Source organism: Rosa chinensis, chromosome 7 (assembly GCF_002994745.2).
Source record: "Rosa chinensis cultivar Old Blush chromosome 7, RchiOBHm-V2, whole genome shotgun sequence".
Taxonomy (NCBI): Eukaryota; Viridiplantae; Streptophyta; class Magnoliopsida; order Rosales; family Rosaceae; genus Rosa; species Rosa chinensis.
Genome location: NC_037094.1, coordinates 11,476,608 through 11,495,296, shown reverse-complemented (window position 1 = coordinate 11,495,296; position 18,689 = coordinate 11,476,608). Strand labels below are relative to the sequence as shown.

Sequence of the window (18,689 nt, the reverse complement as noted above, 5' to 3'; positions counted from 1 at the left end):
AGACAGAACACAAGTTTAACAAGTTAGATGCGGAGAGCACAAGAGGCACATGCTGCAGAATAAGTTTTTAGAGAACAACAACTTAACTAGCATTACAGGAATCTTTGCTATCAGTAAGATAGTCAAAAACGAGATATACAAAACCCGTATAGCAAATACCTCTTGGAAATAAGTGGGGAATTTATTTGATGTTCCTCATCTCATCAATACAGGTGGCCCTAGCTAGCTTGTTCTGAATGTAAGATTGTGACCTCCAACTGTTCCACTTCATATAGTGGAAACTGGTAACACCACTATGATATCACATTTATTCATTAAAATCTTCAGGGCCATGTACTACATAAGAAGCAATGGAATTATGAGACTAGACAGAGGCTGAAAAGCCAGAATGGCAATTTGAAAGTGCTCTACTCGTGGCTGAGCTTTCATAAAAGATTCTTTTATCAAAGAGAGAGAAGAAAAAATAAATGGCTTAGCCTTCAAGTAGTAGTTGCATACTTGTATTTCACTATTTTGTATAAGCCTGAACTTCAAGCCCTCTCTCTTTCCTTCTCTCTGTATCAGTGTCTGAAAGCAATATAAAACCATATTGACCACAACTCCTAAAGAGTTAAACTTGGGAAGTACAGCCCCACCTATCCAGGGTCTATTTTTTTTAAACTCGTGCCTGAAATTTTTTTTCTTGGTTGTCAGAATCACAAAACCAAGACCCAAGAATCTCTCTCTCTCTCTCTCCCTAAGTCTCTCCCACCTTAAGAGTAAGTTGAGACAAAGAGAGACTTGTTTATATGTTGGAAATGGTGAGGCACTTGTAGTTAGCTTAGTGAGATATCAAATACAAATACACACACCTGGTTTGTCCTGCTGGCCTCTTCTATCTTGATTTGAATGGTTCCTTCTGTTTTGTAAGGACATGAAAGGAGCTTATTCAGCTGTTCTTGTTGGTTCTGCTCTGTCGACAAAAGAGAGGAATATTGAAGCAGAATCATCCTCATCATCTTCTTGTGCAATTCAGCACACAACAGGACAAGAGCAATGCATACAAGCACGTACTGCTGAAACATTACAAACAACTCCACTCAAACATTCCTCTAACCTGGTTGCTCATACTTTCCACAGCACCCCTTTCTCATTCACATCCATGCTTCTTGTTCTCTTACTTCTTGTTGCTTTTGCTCCTGGACTTTCCTCCCTCCCCATTGCCTCGGATTCCGGGCACCGCCCACCGGCCAATCAGACATTCCGGCCTGATGGGGAAGAGGTGCAGAACTTGAAGAGGGTCAGCTCTTATTTAAGCAAGATCAACAAGCCTGCTGTCAAGACTATTAAGGCAAGCATTCTCATAATCTCATTTCCTCTTGTTTATGTGAAAAGTTCATGTCTTCTCACTGTGCTTTTACATCTAGTGGTTTGGGTTTTCATTTTCTCCTTTTTTTATGAATGCAGAGTCCTGATGGTGATGTGATAGACTGTGTTTTAGCCAATCTCCAACCAGCTTTTGACCATCCTGAGCTTAAAGGCCAAAAACCATTGGTACCATATCAATCCAAATTAATGATTTTTGTTTTCAAGAACTACCCTTTTACCAGTTTTTGAAAGGGTAGTTGATTATAGTTTCAATTTTGGATATCTGATTTATGAGGACAAATGTGTTATGGTTTTACAGGATCTACCAGAAAGGCCTAAATCCCATAACAGCACGGATATAGTGGAAGAGACTTATCAGCTATGGTCGGAATCCGGTGAGGCATGCCCGGAGGGAACTGTTCCGATTCGGAGGACCACAGACACAGACATTTTGAGAGCAAGTTCAGTTCAAAGATTTGGAAGGAAATTACCAAGAAGACATGTGAAAAGGGACTCATCAGGCAGTGGTCATGAGGTCAGTGATGGAAGTTCATTGAAGTCAATGTTGGTCCATGTACGTAATGCACTTGTCAAATCCAATGACTGATTTTTGGTTCTTTCTTGGTTGGATTTTTACAGCATGCAGTTGTTTTTGTAAATGGAGACCAGTACTATGGAGCAAAGGCCAGTATAAATGTGTGGTCGCCAAGAGTGACTGATCAATATGAATTTAGCTTATCACAGATTTGGGTCATCTCTGGTACATTTGGCCATGACCTAAATACCATTGAAGCTGGTTGGCAGGTATGTTCTTCATTTTATTTTCAACTTCCCTAGAAAACCCCTAAAGGTTTTAGTCTAACAGAAATTTCATGTTTTTTTTTTCTTTTCTTTTTCCAGGTTAGCCCAGAGTTATATGGAGACAACTACCCAAGATTCTTTACATATTGGACAGTAAGTTTCATCTAGATGCTAGTTTTTCTTGTTCTCAAAGAAATGGTGAATAAAGACAAAAAAAAATTGAGGATATAATATAGATGAAGATCTTTGCCGAGTAATTTGTGCTTAATGAACATGCAGACAGATGCATATCAAGCTACTGGGTGCTACAACTTGCTGTGCTCTGGCTTTGTCCAAACCAATAATAAGATTGCTATTGGAGCTGCTATTTCTCCAAGGTCTTCCTTCAATGGCAGACAATTTGATATTGGCTTAATGGTTTGGAAGGTGAGTTTTAGTTCAGCATTCAAATAAATATTATTCAAAGCATAAACAGTGGAATGAATCATTAAAATCACACCAACATCATGAGAATTTAGTTATTGTGAAGTCAGTTTAAATTAGTGACAGATTCCTTAAGGGCATCATCATCATCATCCACTTCGACTAAATTAGTAATAAACATATTAGCCAAACATATCTTAGTTGACATAATTCTTTTCTATTTTCTTCGTTGCTTTTATTATTAAAGACCAAGGACTAAAGATTCTTTTTCACTTCCCTAAGGCACTAGTTTGTGTCAACTTTGTCTCTTTCTTTATAATAAACCAATCTTAGTATTTTATCCACTGGTTTGACCCCAACTGGCTTTGGGAGTTTATGATCAGCTAAACATACAGTTGCAAAATTCTCCAATTTGTTCTTTCACTAACATGAATGATTGTAATAAGACAATAAAACCCATCATGTAAGGCAAAACTCATCATTGTGTAGTCACAAAGTATTGCAACATACTTTCACCCAATTGAGTGCACCAAGTTATAATCATTCATATTTCTCATCATTGTACGCATGTGTAGTCACAAAATATTGCACCACATTTTCACCCATTTGAGCACACCAGGTTATCATCATCCATATTTGATAGTGATTTGCTACCTAATCAGAACTAGGGGTGTCCTTCAGATCTTCAGGAGTTGGGGTATTCTAACAACCATGTTTATCACTTCAATACCCAATTTATTGATTCCAACCATCTTAGTGTTAAAATTTAAACTCACTTCTAACTTCTACATGTTATTATGTTTTGATTTGTAGGATCCAAAGCATGGGCACTGGTGGCTAGAATTTGGTAATGGCCTACTAGTTGGGTATTGGCCAGCCTTCTTGTTTAGTCACTTGAGAAGTCATGCCAGCATGGTACAATTTGGAGGTGAAATTGTAAATAGTAGATCAAGGGGGTACCACACATCTACACAAATGGGCAGTGGCCAATTTGCAGGAGCAGGTTTTGGAAAAGCATCTTATTTCAGAAATTTACAAGTAGTGGATTGGGATAATAATCTTCTTCCTCTTAATAACCTTCACCTCACTGCTGATCACCCCAATTGTTATGATATAAGACAAGGAAGAAATAATGCATGGGGGACATACTTTTACTATGGAGGTCCTGGAAGAAATGTAAGGTGTCCTTGAATATAAACACCACCAAAGTACAGAAAGCAACCTAGCTATCTTGATTTTACTTATTTTATTTTTTGATTTTCAGGTATTTGATTATTAATTTTTTACTTTCTTTCTAGGCCATAAGAGGGTTTTGTTACTTTAATTTCACAGTTTTGCTATCAAAAAGTATGTTTCATCTGTTCAAAACCATGTAAATTTGGGGACTAAAGGAGTGTTAATAGTATTGTATTGTCTGTTTTTTTCTTTGCTTTCAAAGTTTCCAGAAAAAAAGAGAGAATAAAAACAGAATTCATTGCTTACCCACTAAGCCTGCTTTGGCTATTAGCCTATTACCAAGTGGAAAAAACCCATACATACAGCTTTAGAACTTTAAAACTCTCTTGGTCTGAAACAAATTACAATGCATGTTGCTTATGTATTATATTGATGAAGAATCCCCTAGTTTAAGGTCGAGCATGTGGGTAGCAACAAAAATGCAAAATTAAACAAATCAGCACATATAATCACTGAACTACTCTGAACCCTTCCTATGATTTTAATACCATATCCTACCTTCTAACTCAGTTCTCAAAATGTTGAAATAAATACAAGAATCTCAGTTACCACATTAATAATTGATGAAATTAAGAAAATGTTGAGATTAACAAACAGTTGTCAACCCCAATATTAATTAGTTGTAAATCTGCATTCCCAGCCAAGCTTGTGCTCATAACAATACACATCGTCATTTTTCATTGTTGGAAAGACCACACAGTCAACCATCTTGAGCAAGTTGTTCAGTTCTCTAGAATATCAACAATGGAATCATACAAGTCATTCCTTATTTCTCAATTAATGCTTACAACACTAAAACTAGCAAAGGGAAATCTTTTAGTGAAATGTTCTCACCATCGGAACGCCAAAAACAGATGCCGGCCAGTGCTTATCAACCAGCAGCCACTGGATACATTTTAAACCTTAACCTGTACTTGGGTACCGACGGAAAAAAAAAAGAAAAAAAAAAAGGTTCTCAGGGGACCATCTTTTGTTTCTCAGCTGCTTCTGCTAAAGAAGTGAAACAAGGAGAAACATACATTATACTACCCAAAGCTAAATGCTTAAAGCAGAGTTGAGGGCCTATTGCACAACTGTTCATGCATTCGTGTCCGGATTTTGAAGGCGTCAATCATGACTTGCAAAGAAAAGCACTAAAAGACACTTAACTTGAAGTTCCTTTCAGGTTTAACTTTCTCAGGTCCACATTGATTCTGGGACTATGAATGATTGAAGCTTTAATCAAAAATCACAGCTAACAAAATTTAGAAATCACTAAAGTAAAATGAAAAATTCAAACTAAAGCAAGCTGTGAACTTGGATTTATCATAAAAGAGAAATCAGACAACATCAATTGGAAAATATAAACAGCTGTTCATAGATGAAAATACCTATAAATTTATTTAATATTTAGAATGATAAAAGTGATTCCGTCCAAAGAGGAACCATACAAGTGATTCACCTACAGTGGTTCAACACTTCAACTACATTAAGTTAGCATGATGACGAATAAGCTCAGTAAACTTAACAAGCAAATACTGTGCCCGGGCTTCCTAACCACCATTCATGCTATTAGGATCTCACAACCAAAAATCAAACCTTCACAAGCCAACAAATCACGAAATCAGTGCTTCAGGCAGATTTATGATCATGGCATGCAAACGCCACAGAAGGTCACTATACACCTCCAAAACATCTTGAGAATCAGTAGTTTGCGATGGACATCTTGTAGAAGAATATCTCTTTTCAAGGAACTGTTAATCCTCATGCCAATCAGATGGATAAAAATGTTCTGCAATTCAACCACCATTGCTTTCTGCAAGAGCATGCTGTATAAACATTACAAGATCTTTGGGAGTACAGACCTGAGAATTACAAGTTCCTATAACGTCCAAGTCTTTCATATCATCTATCCAAGCTTTCTTTGTATCAAAATTCCAGTTTTGTTGCATGTGTATCGTCCCATATGTTTTTCCCAAAACTGCACAAAGTTTAATGAACCCTGGATCATTTAATGTTTCCTTAAAATCCAAATAAAAGCCATGACTTCCTGTCAGATCTTGCAAGGAGCTTATACTGGATGCAATTTTCTGAATTGATACAAGGTTGAAAGTGAAATGCTGAGCTATTGGGGATAAATTCTGAGTGTGATTCCCATTCTTCCTACTGAGATACTGAAGTTGAATCAAGTTGGCAAAGGAAAGACGTGCTAGGAGTATTAAGAAATCATTGAAGTTCAAGCCTGCATTATAAAGAATCAATTAGAACATAGGGTAGAATTTTACTTTTTCCTTTTATTTTTCTTCTGTTTTCTAATAAAAAGAAAGAAAAAAAGAACGAAAAGAAAAGCCCCTGGTGCTACCCTCTCTCTTTCTGGCGCGATGATTCATAATAGCAGAATCCAGCTAAGTTGATTCAGTTGTTATGACAGTAATTAACTGCCTTGGGCTAGCCACTTAAGCAGCAAGCTCAGTCTAATGCATGCAGTTGCTTATGCTTAGAGTTTTTGTTTCATTCCTGTTTGGCATGTAGAGGTTTCTTGCTGGCCTTGTACTCTGTCGTACTCTTTCCTTTAATAAAAGTTTTGTTTCTTATTTATGTAAAGGAATATGGGGAGAAACTGTCACTTGTGTACAAAATTTAAGCATTCTTCAAAGTTTACACTGATGATTCATAATAGCAGAATCCAGCTAAGTTGATTCAGTTGTTATGACAGTAATTAACTGCCTTGGGCTAGCCACTTAAGCAGCAAGCTCAGTCTAATGCATGCAGTTGCTTATGCTTAGAGTTTTTGTTTCATTCCTGTTTGGCATGTAGAGGTTTCTTGCTGGCCTTGTACTCTGTCGTACTCTTTCCTTTAATAAAAGTTTTGTTTCTTATTTATGTAAAGGAATATGGGGAGAAACTGTCACTTGTGTACAAAATTTAAGCATTCTTCAAAGCTTACACTGTACCTGTATTAGCGGCAAGGTTGCGCTGGCAGAGACCTTCAAAATCATCACATATTTCCTTAATGTCTTCTATGTACTCCTTAGCCTCATCGTAGTCCCTCAAAAGCAAATCCCACTGTAATAAAAAAGATAAACGTTACTGCCACTATTATGGAATGCTAAATTTTACACGAGGTACTTATAGTCTTCCACTTACCACCCAACGAAGATTATTAGCATTGAACCAGTTGTGGTTTATTGAAATGGTATCTTCCTGAAAGCATTATGAGCGCAATGAAGATGAGATATTTCTATCAATCAAGAATGAATAAATCTAGTTTTTATTGCAGTTCCAAGAGAAGAAAATAAGAGAGAGAGAGAGAAAGAGAGATCTGCTTACTACTGCTTCTTATATATGTAAAATACAACGGTTGGATTATAGGAAGAAAAATCAACGCCTAAAGCAAAATTGAAGAAATAGAAGAGATACCAAATTATGGACTTGATGATACCATCCACTAGGCACAAAGATAATGTCATTTTGCTCTTGAGTGCACTCAAACCACATAGCCTGTTTAAGAGAGAGAGAAAAAAAAAATGAAAAAGTAGCAAAAGCAACTACATGAGAAAACTTGAAGACATAGATTGGTGATATACCTTTGCAAAACCAGGAAATTTTGTTTCACTGACATCATCAAAGATATTATATACACTGTTTTTCATATTCCTGCTTGGGGGGGGGGGGGTAAAAGAAAGACAGAGATAACTGTGTGAGCACAGAAATATATGCTCTTTTCTGTAAAAGCAATATACTGTACTATTAAATGTCCCCACTTATATCTAACTGATAACTATTTGTGCTAGAAATTGTTATCTTGCCTGTCAAACACCAGATGACTTTGAGAAGGAGACAGGAAAAGCCACTGTTTTTTTCCACACACATTTGCTGACCAGCTATATGACCTGAAAACATCAGCATGAAGAGGAGTCCATGTGCCTGGGTAAACACGAAGAGGGGTCCAACAGGAATGCCACATATAAGTAAATAACAGCTTACAAATGCATCTTTGAAATGACGTCTCATGATCCTCTCTCATCCATGAAAATAATGTTCACTACCTGTAACATGTCTATTACTGTTCAGACAAAGAAAAATACCAACATTGAGATTCGCGATTGCAATTTGAAGCACTCTGTTTGTGACATACGCAAATGACAAGAAGATAACATAAACAAGGATCAATGAAGATAAGCGTGCTTCAAATTGCAAATTTGCGATTGGCAATCTTATGTTGACATTTTCTTTTCATGATCACAAACAGATTTGTTTAATGGGATGAACAATATTCTTTATGGACGAAAAAGGATCGCTAATATGTCATTATAAAGACACACTCATAAGTTGCTATTTATTATAGGTAGTTCCATGTGGATTAAACTGTGAATTAGACAATATTGATGAGTATCAAGAGGAGAAAAAGAATGAATGTCTGACGAATATGCTCAAACCTTTTGCTCCCATGTAAACAAATCGATAGTCAGAGCAGCTTATGTCATTGTTTTCAGAGTAAATGTTGGGGTCGTTATGCATACGATAATTGTCAAGATATGTGTTAAGCCAGTCATCACAAAAGAACATTGGAGTTGTGTATGCTGTATATTCTGGGTACTCCTGGAGATTAGGTCAAAGAAGGAGGATAAAACAAGTGACTCATCTGCACTGGAAATATTTCATATACTCAAAGCTTGACGCAGACAGTAGCAACAATGAAGTAATCACCCGAGAATATATTCCAAATTCAGTAGTAATATGACACAACTAACTCCAGAACTACCCGAAACCCCGTTAACATAAGGTGAATTCTAACTTGTACCTTTACAAAATGCCAGTCCTTCAAATATAGCAACATCTTGCTCCCACTTGCCTGACTTGGAGCAGTACAATGCTCTTGCACAGAATCCCCACGCCATTGCTCAACAAATTCTCCAACAGTCATTTCTAATCTCTTCTGATCCGTGTATTCTCTAGTACCGCAATCTGCAACCTATGACTGACATACTATCACATCACCAAAAAAACAGAAAAGAAAAGGCAGACTAGCATTGTCATATATCCATGTCAAACAAGCAAAGACTGAACCTTTACCCATTCATTAATCACCTCAGTAAGATTTAGTCTTCGTCTTACTTCAAAATGTAAATCAGAACTTGATTAACTATATATCTAAGTAGCACTCTAGTCACTTTTCTTAAAACCAAACAATTTGCCATAGAAACCCAATAAAGTTTTGAGCTTTACATTATTTTCTGGACAATTACACTTCCAATCAGCTCAATACAGAAGATTTGAGTACCTGGACTTTGGACTTTCCAAAATGGGTAGCGAAAAATTGAAGATTGGGGTTGCCATCATCAGTGACCCAATCTCTGCAAGCCCTCCAATCATCCATGAGACCTGTCAGCACCACAGGCTGGTTCTTCTCCATGTACCTCCCCACAAACTCACTGTAACTCATCTCCTTCCCATTCACCCTCTCTATTTCACCCCCTATTTTGATCCCCATATTTTCTTTCCCCCTGTAATTGAGTTTAGTGATGATAAGTCTTCGGGAGGAACGAGGGTTGTCTGGGCCGGGCCGGGCCGAGTTGGGCCGACACACACCATAGAACGTTCTGGAACAGCCCAGAGAGTTACAGTACGAGGCAAACAGTACTGGTACGGCCAACATGGCACAAAACAATTCGCCTTATGAACACGTGGCTACACATTATTGGATAATACCCCGCGATGTTTCCCTTAACTGCACGTAATCCAATATATAAATCTTCTTCTTCTTTTTCTAGAAATCAGAAGCGGTGTGCTGCTCTCTCTCTCTCTCTCTCTCTCTCTCTCACTGTGCTATAAATAGCCAGACAGAGAGCCTCCTCTCTTTACAGTGTCTTGTTCAGAAAGTTGAATTACTATTGACTGAGATAAAAGCTCCAGAGGTGACAGCAATGGTGGATCCGAGCTCATCTGCCCCAAATCCTGACCCGTATGTATTCTTACAACTCTTGTTTCTTTTGTGTTCTTACAACTCTTGGTTTTTTTTTCTTTTCTTAAAGTAATAAAGATGTGATTTTTATTCGAGGGTAATATTGGATTTCTGTTGAGGATGTTATCGGAGTGAGTAGAATCTGGAACGCTGTGTTGTTTCGAGAATTGTTTGTATAATAGTGTTGATTGTTGTGTTTGGATTTTGTGGAGTTTGAAAGGTTTATCTTTTTTTTTTTTCTTTCTTTCTTATTTTGATGTAATTATGCCGGATTGAATTCAAATATATGCATATTGGCAAAGGGATTTTGTGTTTATTATACTTGTTGCTTTGAAAGTAACCCAAAGATTTATACTTTTATTATTGGAGGATTATTGTTTTGAATGAGAAGTTTGGATTTGGTTGTTTTATAACGCACATATGGTAAAGATGAGGGTTTGGCTGTTTTTTTTTTTTGTTGCTGGGTAAGAATAACTAGTTTCTTCTAGTACTGATTGAATTGTAGAAGGAATAATTGGTCTAGCGTCTGTATGTGGTTTCTGATGATACTACATTACCATGATCATATTCTACGGCTCCGCAAGAGTAATTAAATTATGTGCTTGAAACAGGAAAACTAAGAAGGATTTTTCCACTGCAATTTTGGAGCGAAAGAAGTCTCCTAATCGACTTGTGGTTGATGAAGCTATCAATGATGATAATTCTGTGGTGTCCTTGCACCCTGCTACCATGGAAAAACTTCAGTTTTTTCGGGGTGACACTGTGCTAATAAAGGTTAATTTGGCCTACCATATTCTGATGGAGCACATTTCTCAAATATAATGTAATGTAAATGTCACTAATTTTCTTTTGTGCGCCACAGGGGAAGAAACGAAAAGACACAGTTTGCATTGTTCTTGCTGATGAACAATGTGAAGAACCGAAAATCAGAATGAACAAAGTTGTAAGGGCTAATCTTAGGGTTCGTCTTGGAGATGTTGTGTCGGTTCATACTTGCCCTGATGTCAAATATGGGAAGCGGGTTCACATCCTTCCAATCGATGATACAATTGAAGGTGTAACCGGAAACTTGTTTGATGCATATTTGAAGCGTGAGTTTTCTTTTCAAAGTTATATGTTTAGTTTGTCTCAGTCCTTTGTTACAATTGAGCTCTGTGCTCTTTAAAATTTTCACTTATAATTGTGTTCACAGCATACTTCTTGGAATCTTACCGGCCTGTGAGGAAGGGTGACCTTTTCCTGGTCAGGGGTGGGATGCGAAGTGTTGAGTTCAAGGTCATTGAGACAGACCCTGGTGAATACTGTGTTGTTGCTCCTGATACTGAGATTTTCTGTGAGGGAGAACCTGTGAAACGTGAGGATGAGGAAAAATTGAATGAGGTGGGCTATGATGATGTTGGAGGTGTTAGGAAGCAAATGGCTCAGATACGCGAGTTAGTAGAGTTACCTCTTAGACACCCACAGCTCTTCAAGTCCATTGGAGTGAAACCACCGAAAGGTATTCTGCTTTATGGACCACCTGGGTCGGGGAAAACTTTGATTGCAAGGGCTGTAGCTAATGAGACTGGAGCATTCTTCTTTTTGATTAATGGGCCTGAAATAATGTCAAAGTTAGCTGGTGAGAGTGAAAGCAACTTGAGGAAGGCATTTGAAGAAGCTGAAAAGAATGCCCCATCAATCATTTTTATTGATGAGTTAGATTCCATTGCTCCAAAGAGGGAGAAGACTCAGGGTGAAGTGGAAAGGCGTATAGTATCGCAACTTCTGACTTTGATGGATGGTCTCAAGTCCCGTGCACATGTTATTGTCATGGGAGCTACAAATAGGCCAAACAGCATTGACCCTGCTCTGAGGAGGTTTGGAAGATTTGATAGAGAGATTGACATAGGTGTACCGGATGAAGTTGGAAGATTGGAAGTTTTGAGAATCCATACAAAGAACATGAAACTTGCAGAAGATGTAAGATTTTATTATTGTCCTTTAACATACCATCTATTTTGTCTTCAACGCAAAAAGGATCTCACGTCAAGTGGTACTTTGTTAACAGGTTGATCTCGAACGAGTTTCAAAGGATACCCATGGTTATGTCGGTGCTGATCTTGCCGCTCTCTGTACTGAGGCTGCTCTTCAATGCATCCGTGAGAAAATGGATGTTATTGACTTGGAAGATGAGGAAATTGATGCTGAGGTGTTGAATTCTATGGCTGTGACGAATGAACACTTCCAGACTGCATTGGGTGCTTCAAATCCTTCAGCATTGCGTGAAACTGTGAGTGACAAAGTTTTACATGTTTTACTTATTTTCTGGATGTTGCTAATCCTTCAGCATTGCGTGAAACTGCGAGTGACAAAGTTTTACATGTTTTATTTTCTGGATGTTACTGAGAAAACATTTTGGGGAGGAGGATGCAAGGATGACAAACTTATTTTCTTTACAGGTTGTGGAGGTACCTAATGTCTCATGGGACGCTATTGGTGGATTGGACAATGTCAAAAGAGAACTTCAAGAGGTTTGTGATTTGTCCCATTCTGCTATATAATATGTATTTTGATTATATTTATAATATTGCTTTGCTACTGGCAGACTGTTCAATACCCAGTGGAGCATCCTGAGAAGTTTGAGAAATTTGGCATGTCACCTTCTAAAGGTGTTCTCTTTTATGGGCCACCTGGCTGTGGTAAAACCCTTCTTGCTAAGGCAATTGCCAATGAATGCCAGGCGAATTTCATTAGCATCAAAGGCCCCGAGTTACTGACAATGTGGTTTGGAGAAAGTGAGGCAAACGTCCGTGAGATATTTGACAAGGCTCGCCAATCTGCTCCTTGTGTTCTTTTCTTTGATGAGCTGGACTCGATTGCAACTCAGGTATATATGCTGGTTTTCTTTTCAATGGAAATTTGGCAGGTGCTTATTCAAGTGTCAAATGTTTGTTTAGAGCTAACTTTAAAACCTCCTCTGGCAGCGTGGAAATTCTTCTGGAGATGCTGGTGGTGCTGCAGATAGAGTCTTGAACCAACTTCTAACTGAAATGGATGGAATGAGTGCAAAGAAAACAGTTTTTATCATTGGAGCAACAAACAGGCCAGACATTATTGACCCAGCATTGCTCAGGCCTGGACGTCTTGACCAGCTCATCTATATCCCACTCCCAGATGAAGCTTCCCGTCTTCAGATTTTCAAAGCATGTTTGCGGAAGTCACCCGTCTCTAAGGATGTTGACCTTGCAGTTCTTGCGCATCATACCCATGGTTTTAGTGGTGCTGATATCACTGAGATATGTCAGCGTGCCTGCAAATATGCCATCAGAGAAAATATTGAGAAGGTAAGAGGTTTTTCTCCATCTGGGATTAGCATTATAGGAGTACAGTTCTGTATGATCATGTCTAAACAGTACACAATCATACAGTAAATGTTTAATCATTTCATCATTTTTCTCATGCATTTTTTCATTATACTTGCACAGCTGCACCTGTTTGATGTATCCCCCCACCATGGGAATAGTACTGATTTTTATTTCTTGAACCCATTTCTAGGATATTGAGAAGGAGAGAAGAAGGGCAGAGAACCCAGAAGCGATGGAGGAGGATGACGTTGATGAGGTTCCCGAGATAAAGGCAGCACACTTCGAGGAATCCATGAAATTTGCCCGCCGAAGTGTTAGTGATGCTGACATCAGGAAGTACCAGGCATTCGCTCAGACTCTGCAGCAATCTCGTGGGCTTGGTTCCGACTTCCGGTTCCCCCAAACGGGCACCACTGCAGGAGGAGCAGCTCCGGACCCTTTTGCTTCGGCCCCAGCTGCTGCAGATGACGATGATCTGTACAGCTGAGCTGAAAGCAATAAATGTAGTTGTCTAGTTGACGGTGACGTTCTGAAGGTTAAATTAATGTTCAATATCTGGCTTTGGTCGCTTTGGTGCTTGTATTTTGCCGTGAAAGGAAAGGCATTCAGCAATGCTTTTCTAAGCACTATCTTCGTACCGTCTGTGTAGTAATTTATCTTCTCTGTTACAATGGTGTTTCAAAGGAACAATGTCTGCAGATTTTTATATATAATCCTTGTCAAATAGAAAGCCGATAATCTGATGAATTGCTGAAAGAAGAGTAGACTCAAAACTCAGCTTCAGATTAATTACTTTCAACTCCATTAGTTCATCAACCCAGATAGGTGGTACCAACTCAAAGTCCCATGTGAAACTCAAATAGACCACCCTACAGCCTCTCACAGAAAACAAGTTCATGTTCATGATCTTCCTTGGGAATCTTTTGTCTGCATTTAAATGTATCAGGCCAAATTTCCTGATTTCTTCATCTAGGATCCAGCAGATATGACATCTCACATCTCGCATGCAGGTGTTCCTAAAGTTTTGCATGTGCGTCACGTGAGCTCAAGCAAGGAATCTTTTCCTTGCTTGCTCTGCATATTATATTAGGAGGATGAAGAAGTTGCTAAGCAAAGAACAGAACTAATACCTGATTAAATATTAAGTTTCCTTGCTTGCTCTGCAATCTGCATATTATATTAGGAGGATGATGAAGAAGCTGCTAAGCAAAGAACAGAACTAATACCTGATTAATTATAAAGTATCTAATGTTTCTAATCAGGATTATTCTTTGCTTAATTCTCAATCTCCATATTTCACATGGTGGGGGCTCAGATGGCTGACTATGTACCCAGGTTGTTAGCTTCATTTTATCTTTGTAACAACGACTACGACTCAATTATATGTAGAGGAGCCCGCATTTAACGACCAATGCATTCTTTCATTTTCACAAACCGCGTAAGAGAAATCATTCTCTTCTTGCAAACTGAAACAATTCATGAGTGTGTGCACATATAAAACAAGACACTGAGTGCACATACACGCATCAATCATTTGCTCCAATTTGGAGAAATTCATTATGGACATAACTTCACAATCAAGCGACAGTACTTTTTGGTATTTGGTTTTCCTTTCTTCGTTCTTTCGCCTCATCTTATATGTTTTGTTTTCGCGACGGCATTATTTGTTGATGCTATCACATATGCAAGTCCTAATCCCCAAATATGCTCTCAACTTGGATCAATCGCTCTTACATCACTCTTACTAAACACACTTTCGCAATGCCAATTTGTATTGCTCTTATCCTACAAATAATACCGAGACTAATCAAATGATTTATGTTTCATGATAGACAACCAGCTGCAGAGAAGAAGAGTGGGGCAGCCAGCAATGAGAAGTCCCTCGAATCAACTGAGCCGGAATCATAGAAGAAGATGAATATTTCAATGAGTACTCTAAAGTTGTGACCCTCATTTCCCATTAGGGGCTGATCGTTTCGAATTTCTCATAACACTGGCGCCGCATCCTTCATTGTTGGGCAATCTTTAGCCCAAGCCTCTTGCTGGAACAGGCGAATGTTTGGCTCCTTTTGGTTTAGTAATCCACTAGAAAATATGATGTAACCAGAAACCAATAATGAGAAACAATCAAGACAGTACCATATAATTCAAGAGAAAGACATAGTGGCCTAGCTATCATACAGCAACGTTCCAAAGAGGACGTCCGCGAATTTGAAAACTACGGATCAAACGCGCGTCATCCATTGGTTGGTCGTTGAAATTTCAACGGAGTCAACTTGATTTTCAAAGCTTATATGTGGTCCTTACAAATCATCATGAACTATCCAATTTCTATTCCAATTTGTCTCTGTTTTATCAAATCTATGATGAGAAAAATACTGCACCAGAACTTTCAATTTCCCGGTCTTTTTCTTCTTCTTTTTTACCATCCACTAATCTAACTCAAATCATATAAGAACCCAGAAGGCCATAAGCTGCCAAAATTTCAACGCAATCCATCAGAGAATCATGACCATATTAAGCATCAATCTGCCTATCTGAAAATCTCAGTTCTTTTTTCCTTCATTTTGAATAAGGAATGACCATGAACTCTAAGATTTTATAGATCCAGATCCCCACCAATGACACATGCCACCAGGAAAAAAAAAAAAAAAAACTCCTGTTCTTCCTCCAATTCTTCTTCTCCCATCTTGCGACGCAAACCTCATCAAAAAATCTCGAAACAAAATGATGATTTCAGCGACCCAATCTCATTCTCAACCTTCCTATGCTCCATCAGAACCAGAAACACTAGAAAGTACGTGCTGCCCATATCAAGATTAACACTTTCTATTCAATCTGCTTCTGTTTTTGGATTTGGAGATTGGAGAGGCGGAGAAGGACCGGGATTAATGTCTCGTTTGGTTCGCGGAAAGGAAAGTAGTTCCTTTGTCTTTCCCATGAGAAGTGAAATGAACTTTCCGAAGAACTTTACATTCCGATGTTTAGTAATGTAAGGAAAGTTATCCGGAAAGTTGTTAAAAAGTATGTAATTAATGGAATAAAATAATATGTTGTGAGTAATAAATGCAAGGAAAGAAGGAAGGAAGTGATTCCTTTGGAGTATGGAAGAAACCATTTTCCCCCCTATTTTCCTTTGCTTCAGGAAAGTATTTCATTTCCTTTTGCATCCCAAACACAGGAAATGAACAACTTTCCTTTCCTGATGCTTACTTTCCGCGAACCAAACGAGGCCTAAGAGTCTTAGAAAACCATAATAGAGTTGGAGACGGAGGAGGAAATGTGAAGTTGTTTGACTGGCTGACACGTGTTTGTCCGCATTTTTCATTCTTCACGGACGTCCCCTCTTCTGATGCCTGCTGAGCTATCATATAACCCGCCAAGAATTATACGAATAGTGAAATATCAAACTAAATGCAAAACAAAGAAAAAAGAGATCGATGTCCCTACTTCTATTCTAATGAAAAAAGGCTCTCAATGTAGATCCCAACATGGGGAAGTTTGCGAACAGATGGCAAATCAAAATTGCACATAACCGGCCAACTGACCATCGCCGACCCAAAGATCACGATCTTTTGTCCGGTAACAAGTAGGGGTATAATTCCAATAGGGAAGGACGGGAGAGATTATTATTTTGGTCCAAGACTCCTCCACTCCATATTCCTTCATCACCCAAAACTAGGGCTGTTACTCGGTTGGTTCGAATCGGTTATAAGTATTACCAACTTCAAAACCAAAGCTTTCGGTTTTAAAACTGAGTTACCAATTACCAACCAAAATTTTCGGTTTTTAATTATATCTATCAAATTCGGCATTTCGGTTTTCAGTATTACCAACTTTAGAACAACTAATTCTTTATAATATAAATTAAAATGAACAAAACTAGGTTTTTGAATTTTATAGTAATAAACTTTGTATTCATCTATTAATTATTGCTTTCTTTTATATAAAAAAAAACTATTATAAGAATAATTAATATTATTAACGAAAACGTTTAGATTAAATGCCGCCCAATTTTGAAACAAATTTTTAGTTATCAATTTGAATCTTTCCTAAAAAATATTGAATTAACCCCCTCAATCTCGACGATTGAATAAAAATAGGTTATTATGATTTCGAATAAGCCGCTATTATGATATCAAGTTTTAGCAATTTTCAATAAAACTAGGTTATTTAACTATTTTTGAGTAGGTTACTTAAAATACATGTACTATTAATATACTACATATAGTAATGTTGATACTATTATAAAAGTTTTTATGTTTGTTTTTTAATATACATGTATATGTATTGAAAACTATAATATATAAATCTATTCGGTATTTACCAAAACTAAACCAACTTTTTCGGTAATTTTCTATTTCGGTTTTATTGGTCTCGGTTACCAAAAAGTCGGTTTACCAAACCTAAAACATCGGTTGGTATTCGGTTGATTTGGTAATTACCAAACCAAGTGACAGCCCTACCCAAACTCACTATGTTGTTCTCCGAAATCATTATGGGCACGTTTGCTTACTTGGAAGGAAAGGGAATGATTACGGGGTAAAAATATTCCTGCGTTTACTAACACATAAAGGAATCAGAATGATTCCGGGTAAAAGAATTCCTGCGTTTGCTAACACATGAAAGAATCGGAATGGATGTAGGTCCCACCTCCTTATCAGAAATCGATTCCTGAATACTCAGGAATTCGATTACGAAGGGGGGAGATGGGTTTAGGAATCATTCCTCTGGAATCAATAGCGATTCATTTCTTCTCTCATTCCACTTGTCTCCGATTCATGATTATTTTCCATTCCAAGTAAGTAAACATGTCATATGTGTTACACACAGCTGTCCCCGATAGAGCGCCACATTATATTTGTCAACTTCTAAATTGTAGAGAAATTTCTCTGACATCCTCAGCTTCTAAATTAAAACATATAATCACACACGAGTCACCTCCTTCTTCTTCATGAACTTCGTCGTCTACTTCTGAACGCACAAACCAATGAAGACCTCCATTCAGCAGGACCCCATCGAAACAGCGCCGTAGTTTGTAAGGATATAACCTTTCTATCACTCTCCACGAACCGGTTTTCAAAGTATTGACACTAAACTCAATTCCCTCTTCCAATACACACATGGTAACCAATTTGTAATCCTCAATGGAGCCATGGAGGTATCAAATTCAAACCCTAAGGGCAAAATAAGCAAAATAAGGTGTATAAACAGAAGTAATGGTCAGGATATGGTGCCATCGGCAGTTGCTTATATTCCCTGGTGGCTGGGTTAGCTATATATATAACTCCTCAATGTTATCCCCTGAATATAACTTGAACAATGCTAAGCCACCAACAAAACCCCATTATCTCCATCATCACGCAGCTTAAAATCAAGCTTACTGACCACACCAGCATCAACTGCATGTATACGATTAGGAAACTCATCGAGGGCCAAAGATTAAAGTGACTTATTTATCCCATCAGTGAAAATAAGTCTCCTTCTCTGGAACAAAATATCCTCATTCTCGATGGATTCGTTAGTGTGCATTTTAACAAAATCAGGGTGTGAAATCAGAGAGCACCATCGCTTTGACACACGTCTGAACCTGC

The 18,689-nt window shown here is 38.0% G+C and overlaps 3 protein-coding genes across 7 annotated transcripts; 2 read left to right on the top strand and 1 right to left on the bottom strand.

The window, feature by feature from the left end:
* The first annotated feature begins 422 nt into the window (after window positions 1-422).
* On the top strand, window positions 423-3,996 carry LOC112176579. Its single transcript, XM_024314575.2, has 7 exons — window positions 423-1,330; window positions 1,447-1,533; window positions 1,667-1,882; window positions 1,987-2,151; window positions 2,248-2,301; window positions 2,428-2,574; window positions 3,385-3,996. Exons 1-7 carry the CDS (start codon window positions 914-916, stop codon window positions 3,760-3,762), a joined length of 1,464 nt encoding a protein of 487 aa, XP_024170343.1. The 5' UTR covers window positions 423-913; the 3' UTR covers window positions 3,763-3,996.
* A 1,121-nt stretch (window positions 3,997-5,117) lies between these two features.
* LOC112176580 (2-oxoglutarate and iron-dependent oxygenase JMJD4) lies at window positions 5,118-9,304 on the bottom strand. Of its 5 annotated transcripts, none has more exons than XM_040510816.1 (9): window positions 9,071-9,304; window positions 8,591-8,775; window positions 8,226-8,388; window positions 7,596-7,713; window positions 7,374-7,443; window positions 7,207-7,287; window positions 6,934-6,990; window positions 6,741-6,852; window positions 5,118-6,028 (listed from the first exon to the last, which is right to left on the bottom strand). In XM_040510816.1, exons 2-9 carry the CDS (start codon window positions 8,711-8,713, stop codon window positions 5,586-5,588), a joined length of 1,167 nt encoding a protein of 388 aa, XP_040366750.1. In that variant the 5' UTR covers window positions 8,714-8,775; window positions 9,071-9,304; the 3' UTR covers window positions 5,118-5,585. The 5 variants fall into 5 exon arrangements, with proteins under 5 accessions (XP_040366750.1, XP_024170346.1, XP_024170347.1 ...); XM_024314578.2 differs by having other exon boundaries at window positions 8,591-8,767; XM_024314579.2 differs by having other exon boundaries at window positions 5,118-5,767; window positions 8,591-8,761.
* A 251-nt stretch (window positions 9,305-9,555) lies between these two features.
* On the top strand, window positions 9,556-13,851 carry LOC112176485 (cell division control protein 48 homolog E). The gene is made up of 9 exons (XM_024314425.2): window positions 9,556-9,751; window positions 10,363-10,525; window positions 10,614-10,842; window positions 10,944-11,710; window positions 11,799-12,020; window positions 12,190-12,261; window positions 12,336-12,617; window positions 12,715-13,074; window positions 13,286-13,851. Exons 1-9 carry the CDS (start codon window positions 9,714-9,716, stop codon window positions 13,580-13,582), a joined length of 2,430 nt encoding a protein of 809 aa, XP_024170193.1. The 5' UTR covers window positions 9,556-9,713; the 3' UTR covers window positions 13,583-13,851.
* The last annotated feature ends 4,838 nt before the right edge of the window (window positions 13,852-18,689 follow it).

Bases quoted from the DNA above. Each gene is read 5' to 3' on its own strand.
- LOC112176485 (XM_024314425.2), top strand. From the start codon at position 9,714: ATGGTGGATCCGAGCTCATCTGCCCCAAATCCTGACCC. The intron at 9,752-10,362 runs GTATGTATTCTT...TGCTTGAAACAG, and splicing joins TCTGCCCCAAATCCTGACCC to GAAAACTAAGAAGGATTTTT. The intron at 10,526-10,613 runs GTTAATTTGGCC...TGTGCGCCACAG, and splicing joins GTGACACTGTGCTAATAAAG to GGGAAGAAACGAAAAGACAC.
- LOC112176580 (XM_024314576.2), bottom strand. From the start codon at position 9,280: ATGGGGATCAAAATAGGGGGTGAAATAGAGAGGGTGAATGGGAAGGAG. The intron at 8,389-8,590 runs GTACAAGTTAGA...CCTAATCTCCAG, and splicing joins AGGACTGGCATTTTGTAAAG to GAGTACCCAGAATATACAGC. The intron at 6,853-6,933 runs GTAAGTGGAAGA...TTTTTATTACAG, and splicing joins CTAATAATCTTCGTTGGGTG to TGGGATTTGCTTTTGAGGGA.
- LOC112176579 (XM_024314575.2), top strand. From the start codon at position 914: ATGAAAGGAGCTTATTCAGCTGTTCTTGTTGGTTCTGCTCTGTCGACA. The intron at 2,302-2,427 runs GTAAGTTTCATC...ATGAACATGCAG, and splicing joins GATTCTTTACATATTGGACA to ACAGATGCATATCAAGCTAC. The intron at 2,575-3,384 runs GTGAGTTTTAGT...TTTGATTTGTAG, and splicing joins TTGGCTTAATGGTTTGGAAG to GATCCAAAGCATGGGCACTG.